We start from the raw sequence: 14,940 nt of genomic DNA on the forward strand, positions 1-14,940 counted from the left end.
ATTACCGTGAACGGTATGATATGACCCAGCCCTGGTTCTGACAATATGAGGCATGCTTTCAGGAAATGTGTGTAATAAAATTGGGAAAAACTGTAATGTCAAAAAACATTTTCAGTGAAGACTGCTTCCTATATCAACCCCTCTAAAAATCCCCTCTTCTTAAGGGTAGAACATGATTTCTCACTCTCTGTCTCTAAAAAAACCAGACAGTAGCAGTAGGAGTAGAAGTTGTAGCAGTATTAGTAGTAGTATTGTGCATCACACAGGCTTGAAGAGTGGTCACTCTCCTGACGTACAAATGGTGAAAACATTTTACATAAACATGTCACAGTCTTAATTGCAAATTAAACATGTTGATAGCTAAAATATCTTTTAAAAAGAAGTTTAAAATTTTGGCACAGACAGAGTTTATTAATATCACAATGGGGAAATTCACATATTACAGCAGCACAAGGATCAGCAAGAAAAAATGAATCAGAAATATATTAGAAAAATACAAAAATAAATAAATTGCAAAAATAGTAAAATAGTTATTTCTAATAATCTCCTTGTAAAATGGTTGTTATTTACAGCAGATACACTCAGAGAATTTTGGCCAGTCAGTATAAAGCTGAATGTAATTCCTGATCAGTTCATGCAGTAATTATAAATGCAGTGTGAGAACGCATTAGACTTTAAAGCCTTCAGCTCCCCCATTTTCACTGCCCTCTGTTGTTACAAATGCACCAGTTTAATTAAGAATAAACTTGCCACATTGTGAAATATCATTATTTTATGATGTTTATAAAAATGATGACTGTCATAAACCTTTAATACTTGCTTTATTACCTCCTCTGTCATAGTTATAAATCATTGATTTGACATAAAGTAGGAGGGTGTCTCTAAACCATCTTGGCTTACAAAGAAGCTTACAGACTACTGGCAGGAATGTACACCAAATAACCAAATCTTTACTCACTCACTGACATAAACCTGCTTGGTCTTCGCTGCAAATTTAAACCTGTCATCTTCTTTTTACTCTTTTCTTCAATCTGAAACTTGTAAAAACTACTTAATGCCTAGAGAAAAGAAAATAGTGGTAAATGATAAAATTTATTTAAAATTATAATATAATAAAGAGTGATTATATACCATTTATTTAAAAGAGTTAGTTACAAATCTGATATTCAATGAATTTCTTTAAAAGTATGAAAAGTTGACATCATTGTTGTTTCAAGATAAGAAAACCAAAGACGTCTTAATTACAGTAAGAAAATCACAGCAGTAGATGACAAAACTTTCTTCAAAGATTAAATTGATCTTTTAAAACAGAGTATATAACCTTTTGACAGTAAAATGTTGCAGAACCCAACCCAAACCCAAATAAAATCGTTTCAAGTCCGAGATATTATTTTTCTTTTTTTTCTTTCTTTTTCTTCTTCTGTTTTCCTATTGTACCAGTTTCACAGGAAGACCAAAGCATCCTACAGTATGGGCAGTAATAATATTCAACTTTGGCATATATTATTTGGAGCCTTCCTTCTATAGCAATAAACCAAAATGAATTTACATTATGTCCTCTGTACACTAGAAGAACAGGAAGAAGGATATCAATTGTTTTACTTGATGTTAAATGATTCTTTGAGACTTTTTTCTGCCTGATCTCTTGTGATTTGTTTCCAGGCTAATGGAATATCAGCAGGTTTTGCATTCAATTCTTTGGCAAAATTATTGTTGTACTTTGCCATCACATATTTCCAGTAGTCTGATGCCTCAAGGCTCACATCTGGAGGGATATTCCAGCCTTGGTAAATTTTATTATAATACCCGTAAAGGTGCCTATGATGGTTTACAATACTCCAGGGGAAACGCATCATAGAGCATGTATCAGTGATCAGTATTTGTGTATTTGGCCAACTGAATCCTCCGAGACCTCGAGGCCGATGCATTGAAGCAAAGTGCACAGTATGACCTCCTCCTCCTGCATCACAGGGAGCTTTGCAGAATGGACACTGTTTGCCACAACCAACCAGTTTGTTGAAAAGCTCATTCTGGGGCTGCACATGGAGATGCTGTAGTTTCATTTCTATGTTTACATTTTTAAACTTCATTCTCAGATCTTGTGCAATGTCATTCACAGACACTGTGAGCCAGTCAGCAAACTGTTCCTTGTCAGCATTGTTCAGTATGTTCAGAAAAGCACCAAGAGCATCCTGGGAAATGACCAGTTTATCACCAAGTTCTTTACAAATATCTTCAACAAATGTCTTCAAGTCATCACTCTTTCCTGTTTTTGCCTTGTGGATTGCATCATTTATGCTTCTGATACAGGACTGAAGATGTCGGTCCTCAAACTCAGATATTGTTGACACAGTTGAAAAGCGCTCCACTATTTTGTTGTGAATCCATGACTTTATATACTTCTCATATGAGCAAATATAGCTCACATAGTTTTTAAAATCATCCTTTGAGAGTAAATCCAGTAAAACGGAATACTGGAAGGACATTCGATTGCTGAACTGCTCACATGTCAGCATTTCACCAGTGATATCAGGTCCCAGACATCGACTAATAAAATCTTCAACAGCAGGCTTCAAACATCGGTTGGTGAATTCTTCTGCCTTCTTCTGACACTGGTCTCTTTCATGGAAAACATCTTTGAAATCATCACGAAACTTTTCCTTGTTTTTCATCAGACATCTGTAAGGATCATTTTCTTGGACGAAATCTTCGTGCATTTTCTGAAACTCTCTGGCTGCAAATCCACAGATGTGTTGTTTCAGGGAAACTTCAAACTCAGTGTCTGTCTTAACATCTTGATTGCTTTGTAATTTCTCATCAATGATGTTGAGGATCTCCTGGATGTAAGTATCTGAGTAGTGTTTTTTTCTTTTCACTATTTCTCTCGCAAACTGAGAGCAAACATTGATGATGCTGTCAGCCAGTTTTTGTACAGCCATAGTGTGATCATGAATGATGAACCACTTCCTGGGTTTGTGTTTACATCGGTTGTAGAATCCTTCAGGTGTATATTTGAAAGGCTCTTTTCCACAATCCTGCAGACTTTTTTGACTTAATAATTCACATGCATGACTCCCCCTGTGTGACAGATTGATTCTCAGGTAGTGAAATGTGCTGGTGAAGACATTTGTGATCTTTTGTTCAGAAAAAGAAAGCTTCTTTAGAGTTTCATTCCACATCTTATCAAACTCTTTGTCCAGGTCATCATCTTTCATCTGGGCTTTTTTCTTTCTGCACATATCTATTAACACATGAACTACCTTTTCAATCTCTTTTTTATAGTTCTCTTTGATTTTATCAATTTCTTTCATTCCCTGTCTGTTTTCTGCTGCTGCTGTGAGCTGATTAAAAACAGATCTCTCCATTTCTTTTCGAAGGCTCTTTGCACTGTTTGAGAATTCCTCTCTGTATCCTTCAACCAGATAAACATGACCCTCTGTTTGCTTGAAATATTGTCTCAGATCTCCTAGAAGCCTTGTCTGCCATCTAGACAGCAGTGTGGAGGCTTCACTATTCAAACATGTGAGAAATTCTCTCATGTCAGAAGATTCAGATTTTGCTGCAAATGTACCAAAATTGGAAATTTTCGTTTCTGCATTTGTTGCCCAGGTGTACATTACTTTTTTGAATTCCCACTCCCATTTGTTGAATTCTGTGCAGAGTCTCATGTATGCATCAGCTACGAGGCTGTTTCTGAAGCTGATGATGAAATTTTCATGCTTTACTGCAGTCCATAGACTTCTCATCCACTCTTTAAACTCCGAGATATCATTATCCGATGACTGACAGTTTCCCAGCAGTTGGATGATGTGTTTCTTGAGTTCATATACAGCCTCACTGTAGCCTGCATTGACTGGTGCCATTGGTGGGTTTCCATTCCAGAGTCCAGGAATGTACCAGTTCCCAGTGTCTGGACTGTACTCCATCACATCAGTGAAGCTCTTGTTCTCCTCTTTCTTTTCCATTTTGGCTGCTGCCTGGGTCATCTCATTCAACTGTTCCAGGAGCAGTTTCCTGTCTCGCCAGTTCCTTTCATGGGCTGAAACATCCGACACATTCTGGTGAACAAACACACATTTAGGCTTTTTGCCCACCTCTTTCATCCTGAGAAAAGCATGCACAACTATTTGTAAGATGTCCTTCATTTCAGTTGAATTCTCCATTGCAACATTGACAATAGTGACATCACTCAGCCCCACAACAAGTGTAGCAAGCTCATTGTCGTGCTCATAGCTGTTGTCTAGTTGTGCAAGTTCTGGTGACTTTAAGCCCTCAGTGTCAATGATCAGCATGAAGTCACAGTTTAGGACTTTTTTCATGTCTTCATTGATTTTGATGAGCAACATGAAGGCACCTCGAGTACATCGACCACTGCTGACTGCAAACTGCACTCCAAACATGGTGTTAAGGAGAGTGGACTTTCCTGTGCTCTGAACTCCAAGAACTGTGACTACCAGGATCTTTCTGTTTGGAGAAACCAAGTCACTGAGCTGAGAGAGAACATCACTCACCCATCTGAGAGGGATGTTGGATGCATCTCCATCTACAAGCTCAAGAGGAAATCCATCAAGCAACAACTCTGCACACAGTTTGGGCAGATGCTGCAGCTGTTGACGTGCTGGATCTGTTTGTGGAAGGGACAGTGAGGCTTCATAGATCTGACCCATTTCACGGAAGAAGTGTTCAGTCCCCAGTGAGCTGTTGGAAATTTGTCTGTCAATTTCTTTGATCTCCTCTTTGTTCGCAGAGTTTTTACATTTTTCTTTATATTTCTCTTGAAGTTTAGACAGTTTTATACGAGACAGGTTATCGAGGTTCATTCGCATCCATTTCAGGAAATAAAACCTCTCTGTTCCTAGGCTTGATATTGCATTAATGAAGCATGTCATAGCTGTTGACATGTCATAAGAGTTTTGTTTTTTTCGTAGTCCTTTTTTCCTTTTCTGAAGTTCGCTTTTGTAATCTTCTATATTTTCAGACCTGATATGTTGAAGTCGAAATTCTTCCTTCTCTAAGCAGGTCAGTTCTTTCCATATTTCACCTTGTCGTGGAAGCTGATATTCTTTGTATTTATGGATGTCTTGAATTTCAGCAGTGATGGCTTCTGCATTTGTCTTTGCAGTCTGACACTCTGGAGAGTCTTCATCAACCAGGATCCCCAGTTCATGGGCAATTACTGCCATCTGCTCTATTGTCATCTTCATCCTTGCGTTCCTAACTACATCTCTGACTGTTTCCCTCAAACTTTTCACAAAGTCTACATCATTTCTTTGTTTTGTCTTAATAATGATGTTGGTTTTGGTCAAGCCCAACGTCTGCACTAGTTTTTCCAAAGCATTTGTACTGTTGTGCTTGCTCTCATAGTTACCCACTAAGAAAATCTGTGCCTTGTGGTGTTGGTTGGTAAGTAGACTGCACTCAGAGTCCAAATGGTCAAAGAACACAAAAACTGCTGCAGATGTCTGACACAGAAAGGAGTATTGTGTTTCAAATGAAGCAATGTCCCCACGAAGGTTAGCTACAGCCACTGGCTGACTGAAAATATCAATGTTTGTGTTTCCACAAGGAAGATACCAAGTAATTTCAGTCAGTCCGTTGGATATTCTTCTTGGACTGTCACCACACTCCATGTTGTGGTGAACAAAGGTGTCATGGTGTTGCTGAGAATTGCTCAGAAGCTTATTGAGAATCTCTGACTTGGACAAGGAGCACTCACCCAGTCTGACAAAAGAGATCATTGGAAGTTCAGAGAGAACGATTCTGTCTTCAATGAAGCCCTTGGACTCTGACAGAGACTGAGGTCTGTACTTTTTAACAATGTCTTTCATGGCCCACAGCACGAGTGTGCACTGATTGGTGTTACAATTTGGAAGCAGCAGAGGAACAGAGAACTGACACATGGACATTTTTAGTGCCATTTCCTGCTGTACAAAACCATCAGAACACACAAAGAGAGCAGTGGTTATGTCAAGAGGATTCACCTTGTCATCTGTGTTTGAACTGTTAAATAGATTTTCAAAGGATAACTTTGTATTCCCTGATGTATTGTCACTGCATGAATTACAAACTGAGGTACATGTCACATTCCTTGCTGTCACATTAACCATCATCAGTTTCTTTAGAAAATACCAAGGAAGGTCTGATTTCTGATTCCCGGGTTCATCAATAAGAGTCTTCTCATCAATCTCAAGTATTTTTCTCAGTTGTATCTTTTCTCTGTAGTACTGCTCCAAGCCCAGATCTTCCAATAACCTCGCCAGCTGTGTCTCTGTGGATAAAAAAAAAAGGTTGTTATTTCTGGAAAAACAACCAAGTCAGCTACATTGGGATTTGTTTTATGTAGTTTTTGTCTATTATATTTGAACACTCAAAGCGCTTTATACAACATGCCTCGTCAACACATATTTATACAAGCACTGTTTTCTACACCTAAATGCGTTCTGTCTAATCTTCACACTCTAATGAACACAACAGAGAGCAACTGGAAAGTGTGTGTCTAATCATACATTTCAGTTTCACAGTTGCTACAATGAACAAACCCAGTTAAAACGTAACTACCTACTCTGTCTACTATCTACTCAGGTTTTACTGAATACACAGGTCAACATTTTTTTTTGTTTTTGTAATGATCCGAAACCACAATACAGTTTTCTAAACGAGTTTTTCATGCAGATTTCAGATGTGCAGATTTCAGATTTTTCAGTCACGTCAACTTTTTAAAAAATTTGTAATATTAATTTGCAATGGATTTGCATGTGTTAGGCGCACACTGACGCACACTGTGGCATAGATATAATGATCATTGTCAGTGACTTGTGGATGCCAAGAAAATTTTCACAGAGCCACTCCGAACTCGGCTGATGAGAGAGTTTGTTTGAAGCCTTTATCCTGCAAAACAGACTTGATCTGTGGACCTGTAAATATCCCTTCCTACATTTTTGCAGTGCTTATGTCTGACCAAGAAGCAGAAACTTGGCACTCCTTTTTCATGGCTCATAGGCATCTTGTGGCTGTCAGTTAGGCTTGACATAATGTTCTGCAGTAGATCAGCTGTCTCACAGCCAAAGGAATCAGAATTTGGTAAGTCCTCCTTCCATTCCCACCAACATACCAATCAACTTCAGATCACAACAGATGTTCCACTCATGAGTTTTATACTCAACTGACTCAAGCAGTGTCTTCATGTAGTCATAGGACTTCTTTAGATGAACAGAATGGCATTTGGGACACTCGGTTTGGCTTTTCCATTATGAAGTAGGACTGCCTTCAAGCTTCTTTGTGAAGAATCAATAAGGAGATGACATTGAGCTAGAAAACACTCTTGTGACAAACTGCTGGAGAGTCCGTTGATGTCATGACAATAGCACAGTGAGCCGTGAGCAGTGAAGAACGCTGTCAAGTTATCACTTTGACTTCTGTAGTGAGTTACAGCAACACCCTTGGCCAGCAAATGCTTTTGCTTAAGCCTCAAAGCAAGAAGTTTTGCTTTGTCTTTCATCAGATTTTGATCACAAACAACTATCAGCTCTGCTTGTGTCAAAGTCTCTTGTTTGTAAATCTTGGTTGTAAATCTACATCGGGGACCTAATCAGGATCTGATGACCCTGGACTTTAACCAGATGCACCATTGACCGTGTTCCTCTTCACCTTCTACAGAAGCTACTACATCATGTGGTGGTACAGGAACAAGCAATGAGTCATCATGAAGAACAGGCCTTATTGCAGAACCCAGGCTGCAATATACAATGTTGTTCTTATTTTTGGCTGAGAATCCTGTTGTATTCACACGGCAAAACTGGCAATCAATGAGATAATTCCTGCCACACCACCAGGATTGCAGCTGGCATTGCTGCCATTCAGTGATTTAGCCAATCCATTTAGCCAATCCATTGGAACAACTGTTGCAGATGACATGTGGAGCCCAAGATTGATCCTGGTCCCCCAGCGGACAGCCAAAGTACAATTTGTGTATCTTCTTGTATGTCTGTGATAATTGGGCAATGTTGTGCTGTCATTGTGAATCAACCACACACATAACAGAATCTGTCTGGATGATTAATTTTTAGGCATGTTAACAACTGAAATCAATCACAATTAATGCCGTCTGTAAAATAAAAGACAGGGAGCTGTTGTTAAATCTGGTAATACGCTTAGGCTAATTATACCAACTATCATGCAATATATAACTAGCTTCATCACTAACCTGCACATGCCAGGGAAAACTAAACACAGATGTAAAATCAGCATGAAAAACACCACAAACCGACACAAATTTATCTGTGATGATTTTGAACTGTTGACCTGTGTTATTAGCTTGGTTGGGTGCTGGTCAAACCCAAACACAAGGAGGTGCACATGTTCAGTGATATTATTTGTGAATAGCCTGTTGACCTTTCATACACTGCACAACATGTGTTTGCATGCGAAATCACCATCAGATTTTTATGATGTATTTTTGATGTATTGGCCAATTATCACCATGCACATGTTGATCACTCATATTCTAAATCAACAGGTTTGTGCTAATATACAGCCTGAATACAGCCACACCTCCATTTCTCTGTACAGGGAAATACATTTACCTAGAGGTGAAGTTATAAGATTGGTTACTGAGCTATAAGCAAGACACCTGTACTTTAAGGCAAAAAGGAAGGAGAAAGTTCCACTGAAGAAACCTAGGTTTCCAAAGTCCAAGAAGGAAGTCAAAAAAGGCTAATAATTAATATTATCGTTATCATCATTATTATTATTATTAATATTATGGAAGTTGTAAGATTTAAAATCATTTGAAATTTGAAACCATTTACACTGCAAAAAACGATTTTCAAGAAAGTAAAAAAAAACCTTGTTTATGGACATTTTTTCTTATTTTTTGCCTAAAAAGAAAATATATTCTTAACAAGCAAGTTTTGGACAAGAAAATAAAGCTTATTCTAGGAAAATATGTCTAACTTTTCCTTAAAAGGATATTTCAGCTCATCTTGAGCTTTATTTACCAGTTACAAGGCATGACAATGGTTTGGTTGAATTTCCAGAATAAAAATAAGATTATTTTTCTCATTTCAAGAGTAAGGGCATTTAAACAGCTGCTCAGTTTAAGAAATGTATTTATTGACACTAAAGTTTAATATAATTGCTGTCAAGTTTGACACAATATGCAGTATATGAACAAAGGCAGGAACTAAAAGCACATGGTAAACATGAAATACAGGCCCATTTGAAAAACAGAAACAGCACAACTCATTCACTTTAGGCCATGTCAAACAGAATAATAGATCAGCATCAGTATATCTATACTATGGCATTCAACTGTCAGAATTTATAGGAAAACAACAACTTCATTTTAAAAATTGTCACAAAACTGTCCAAAACAATAACCTGAAAATACAGTTCATGCATGTAAAGCAGTGTACCTTTTATAAAACATATGTTGAGCTCACGTGTAGTCCAATTACATCACCCAGGTAATATTTCATGACCGCATATGTCATATCTTTGTGTGTGAAACTGTAATATGGAATGGAATCTCATATCATATCATTGTTGGCTGGCTTTCCACCATTGAATCAGTCCTGTATGCCCACATGTTACTCAGATTTCTGTTCACTGCTGATGAGGGTTCCCTCCTAGAACTGCAATTGAGATTGGTTGATTAATTGACTAGTTGCGGATAAGGAAATTAAATACAAGGTACACTGATAATTTCTAAAAAAAATTAATGTCAGAAATATACTGCATTTTATAATTTACTCTAAAATATGCATGTTTTCAAGCTGAGTTTAATAAATGGATATTCATTTAATGCTCATTGCTATTTGGCAGCTTAACTGTAGTTTAAAAGCCTTGAAAAATCCTCAAAAACCTAAAATGGGAAAGCTAAACTAAAGAACACAGGAAACATGGAAAATGTTGCAAAAACCTTACAACCTTGAACAAGGAACATAAGACATGAAAACATCAGGGAGGGAACACAGATGATAACACAGGAGAGAATACAGACGATCCGACAAAGAACACACTAAATATACACACACAAAAGGAAACGAGGAATTGGCAGACAGGCACGAAACACAGCTGACACTAATCAGATGAGAAGAGACCAGGAGGAAGCAAAACAGAATACACCGATGCAGGGCAGGGACTATCAAAGTAAAACAGGAATAAACACGAATATCGAACCAGGGACAATACACTGAAGACAAGGGAGGTACAGAGAACACCTAAACACTGGAAATAATTAACAAATAACTAGGAAACTAACTGACACAATGAATATTAATAAACACAAACAACCAAGGAGACTGCGGACCATGACAATCGGTTTATTTAAAACAAAAGTTTAAAAAAATACAAAATGTTGTTTTCTCTAGTAGAAGAAATTAAACACTATCAGAATATTCTTTATAAATAGATAGCATTGTTGTGGATTATAAGGAATAAGCATTAACATATCTACTGTTAAGCTGTAAAAACAAGTAGACATCTAACATGAATATTTTATATGATTATTTTCAAAGATATTAAAGTATATAGTCAGTCTCACCTTACAGATTTTTGTGTCCTAATCGATCCGCTGCATCGTCCATTGGCAAGGTGGTTGGAGTGTGTTCGAAGAATGTGATACCAAAATTAGCTGTAAACACGATATTCTTTGACACATCCATCTATGCCACAATCTTCACGGAAATCTGGACTATGGCTATGTGCAGAATTAATATGACTCAGTAGGGATTTGAGGGTCAGACCCACAAAAACGATGTAGATAACACAGCGCCAAATCATTTTGTTTTACTGGTCTGTGAACTACTTTTCCCATAAAGTCAAGATAACCAGGATTATTCCATTATAGGGTAGGAATGGCTATCCTAATTCAGTGCCTTATAACAGCTGTAGTAAGTAACAGCACCCACACGTCAGTATTTACAGAACATAATCTAACTAAATAGTCAAATATTTAAATATATATCATTTTATAGGTATAAAAGAGCGAACTAAACTATTTCCGTACACAACCCCATACTCCTGAGTTGGTACAGCCCACCTTCCCGCCTCTAGCTCCGTGCCTAAGCGGTTGGATTGCAGGATTTTGGGGTCTGAGTGTAGATGCGATACAGTTGGTACAGTGTGAAGAAATTAAGGCACGCTATGGAAAAACTGGACGAAATAACAATTGCCAACCTGAAAGGTATGTGACTGTTTTGTTTTTTCTATGTTTTGTGTTCTGGTATGTTGCATGTTAAGTCGCTAGCATGGCAGGCTATACCCGGTTGTTAGCTTAGCTGTGCGGTTAGCTTAGTTGCATTAGCATTTTTAAATATGCTAGTGCAGAAAGTTATGAAAGAATTCATGTCCAGTTATTAGTTTCAGTGTCTGTGAATTTATTCAACAAGTGTGCAAAGTGCCATAAGTTAATGCCAGTTTTACAGAAATTGTGGGAGTTTCAAATTTCTATTAGTGAAGTTATTTCATTATATACTTTAGCCCAGGAAGCAAAAAAAAAAAAAACATTTATATGTATACATGCATTTAATTGATGTATCACAAATATATTACTTTTACCAGTCAATAGGAGGAAGGTAATTTAGAACCTGTGGAGCAGTGAGGAGGGAGAATAATGGAATAGAGTCATGGTTTTAAATGGTAAATATTAAATTATGTTTCCTATGTATCCTGTCTGTTACCCAAGCAAAGCTGTCAGCTGGCTTGCACATGAGGATAATGCAATGTAGTGATAATTGGAAACTCCTATTGCAGAAGCAAATGTTGGAGAAGACCTGCTCTCATCACTTTCACGAGATGACATCAAAGATCTGTTTCCTGGTCCTGAACATTGCCTCAGGCGTCGGGCTCTATGGCTTGCAGTGCACAAATGTGAAGAAGTAAGTTCTGTCCTATCGCTGTGTGACAAAACTGAGAACACACCAGCTTGTTTTATGCAGTTTCAAATAATTCCACCAATACTCACTTAACAGATAGACAGTAGAATCTTCTTTAGTTTTGATTTAAATCAAGTGGCCTACACATTTATTAAATATACATATTTTTTTATTGTTCAACACTTTACTGATATTTTGTTGTACTATCTTTCATATTTAGAGACCTAAAGTTCTTGTGCAATTTTATGTGAAATTAGCCCTATGTACACTGTATTTTAGAACAAGACTGCTGCTGAAAAAACGCTAACAACTACTGGAGATGGTGACTTCTTCAGAGAGGAACCCAGCACTTACCTCCATCCAAAAACTTTGGATGGAGGTAATGCTACAGTATCTTGATTTGTCTACATTTATGCTTTGCAGATTACATTATTTGCAATGTTTAATGGTGTTGCCCTGTCTTATTTTTCTTTTTTCAAACCAGTGGAACATGCAGCAGCTGTGTTCAGAGCCCTTCCCATGCTTTTCCCTTCCAGCACAGTACCACCTAAGAAGCTGGGCATCTGTAGTGAGGCTTTTTTCCATGTCCTAAAGGTAAGGCTGCAATATTCTATGTGTATATATTGTTGAATTTTGCAGTTACTCATGTTTTCATTTTATATATTTTACTGTGGAGTCAGTCAAATATTCTTAAAGTTCAGATCCCCATAACATGTTGATGTTAATTAAAACCTACAAAAAAAGTTGATCTATTTTAAACTGTAATGCAACTCAAAAATTGTGTTTCTTACAGTCTTGTTCTAATACTCTTTTTTTCTGTCATGTAGACTTCAGAAGACCCTGAAGGCTACCTGCGTCAGCGACCCCTGGCTTGTCCAGTTCTGCTTGTCTCTGAAGGCAACTGCATGATAGCTGTTGGAACCACACCGGTGAGCACTTTTGACCGGAAGGATCTTAATGAGGGACTGCTCTATCTGATGGCATATTACTATGCCCTCCACCTCACATATCCATAGTGCATTTCCACGCTGCTGTCTGTCTTGCAAACTGAAATACTCAAAGACTCCATCCATGACCGAGATTCAACCCCCTCTTACAAGAAGGCGCTTGGTGAGTGGAAGTCATTCATTGAGTGAGTCTCCCAGATGACAGACTCCATCTGCCTTGTTTATCAGACTCAGTGTTAGTCAGTGAGGTTGTTTTTTTTTTCTATAGAAAAGTTGTTCAAATGTAAAACACATGTTTGTTTGTGTGGTCGTTAAACTTGTTCTTCTAAAATGTTATGTAATATAGGATTTGAAATAGTGATTGTTTTAAGCTTCAGCAAAATTTATTTTTGATACCAGCCATGAGTGTGTTATACTGTTATTATTCATTTTAAGAGTATCTGGAATATGCACTTCTTATATTGGCCATGTTACACAGTACCCTGCTGAAATGTATAATTTTAGGCATGATTCTCCTGGAACAGACCTCAGTGAGTTACTGACCCATTGCTGTGTCAATAAAAGCGCAAAATCTAAGAGTGCTTTTGCTGTCTTAATTTAAGATGAATTCCCTTATTTTTAGTAGCTTTTTGAAGAGATGGTGTCTTATTCTCAGGAATTTTTGCTGATTATTGTTCTCAGAGTCGAAACATAATTCTTATAGTTAGCTCAATCAAGAAAGAAACAATTCAGTTTTAAGAAAATTTGTCCTATAGTAAGGTGTTTTTTTTAATGTGAAAAATCTAAATTAAGGTGTAGAATCTTAAAGTAAGCAAATAATTCTTGAAAACAGCTTGTTCAAGAAAGCATAATACTCATTTTAGGTGCAGATTTTCTAAATATCAAAGTGTCTTTTACTTATAATAAGTCACATTTTCTTCAAATAAGCATACATTTTAGACAATTTTGTCTAGTTAAAAGGCATATGGCAGTTAGATTAATTTGCTAGTTTTAAGAATTCTAGTCAAGCAACTTTTGCTTACCCCATTTTTGCTCAAAACAAGAAAAATTTGTCAGATTTAAGAATATTTGGCTTGTTTCAAGTATAGCTGTTTTTGCAGTGTACATATAAATCTTTTCTTTTTTTTTTCTTCTTTTTTTTTTACACTGTGCGCGTTGCGTCCATGTATTGGTAATTGAATTTTGTGAATTTTTAATCTTTTGGAGGCTATTTTTCTTTCTTTTACTTACTGCAGCTGGTCATGATGTAGCTCTCCAGTTCACCAGCAGGAGCATCCAAATGCTGAGGCACCAACTCACTGCTGATATGAAACGATGTTGTCTTCATGCAGCAAGAAGGAACTGTGTTAATGATAATGATAATTGAAATATTGATGATATTAGTAATGTTTTTTACTCATCATTTGATATTGTGAAATTTTAGTGTTGACCAATGAAAAGCATAAATCAGATTTTTACCTCCTGTAACAATGTGGTGACAGGTCTTGCAGGTAGAGCACGGTGCTAATGGAGGGTCATTTACTTCCTCACAGTACAGCTCAAAAACTGAGTCCTCATCATTGATTATCTTTTGACAAATTATTTGAAACACACACACACATAATATATATTATTACACAGAGATTATGTAATGAGGACATCTTTTTCATTTATTTTACCTCCATCGCTTTTAGAGACTCTATAGTCAGCTGTTGTTCCAGATTTAATTCAGCTTCTCTCTGTTGACAGTAAAGATAGCCAAGTATTAAATGTTTTATGCCCAAAGACTATTTCTCACATTTTGAAAAAGAAGAAAAGGAAACTGTGTTGTCTTCTCCTTTAATTAAAAAAAAAACAAAAAAACCCCAAACTGCCATTATAACACTGAACATGGTTTTCAGGTTCCTGTGCAGCTCTGGGCTCCAAAAGCTGTGGGCCTGCATTTCTGCACACATTAGTCTAACACACCATTTCATGATGTATGATAGACTGTGTTCACTACTTTTCTCTAACTATCTTTTTCTATTAAGATAATTTCCATTTCGTCAATTTAATTGCAAGTTTTAAAAAAAAGCATTCAGATTTACAGTTGAATAATTGAAAATGTAAAAAAATGAAATTGATGTCAATAAAAGAAA

At 37.0% G+C, this 14,940-nt stretch overlaps 1 protein-coding gene across 1 annotated transcript; it reads right to left on the minus strand.

Annotated features, from left to right (window-relative positions):
* Nucleotides 1-1,520: 1,520 nt before the first annotated feature.
* On the minus strand, nt 1,521-14,505 carry LOC113018537 (up-regulator of cell proliferation-like). The gene is made up of 4 exons (XM_026161614.1): nt 14,482-14,505; nt 14,282-14,390; nt 14,054-14,164; nt 1,521-6,268 (listed from the first exon to the last, which is right to left on the minus strand). Exons 1-4 carry the CDS (start codon nt 14,485-14,487, stop codon nt 1,599-1,601), a joined length of 4,896 nt encoding a protein of 1,631 aa, XP_026017399.1. The 5' UTR covers nt 14,488-14,505; the 3' UTR covers nt 1,521-1,598.
* Nucleotides 14,506-14,940: the final 435 nt, after the last annotated feature.

Source organism: Astatotilapia calliptera, chromosome 3 (genome assembly GCF_900246225.1).
Source record: "Astatotilapia calliptera chromosome 3, fAstCal1.2, whole genome shotgun sequence".
NCBI classification, from domain to species: Eukaryota; Metazoa; Chordata; class Actinopteri; order Cichliformes; family Cichlidae; genus Astatotilapia; species Astatotilapia calliptera.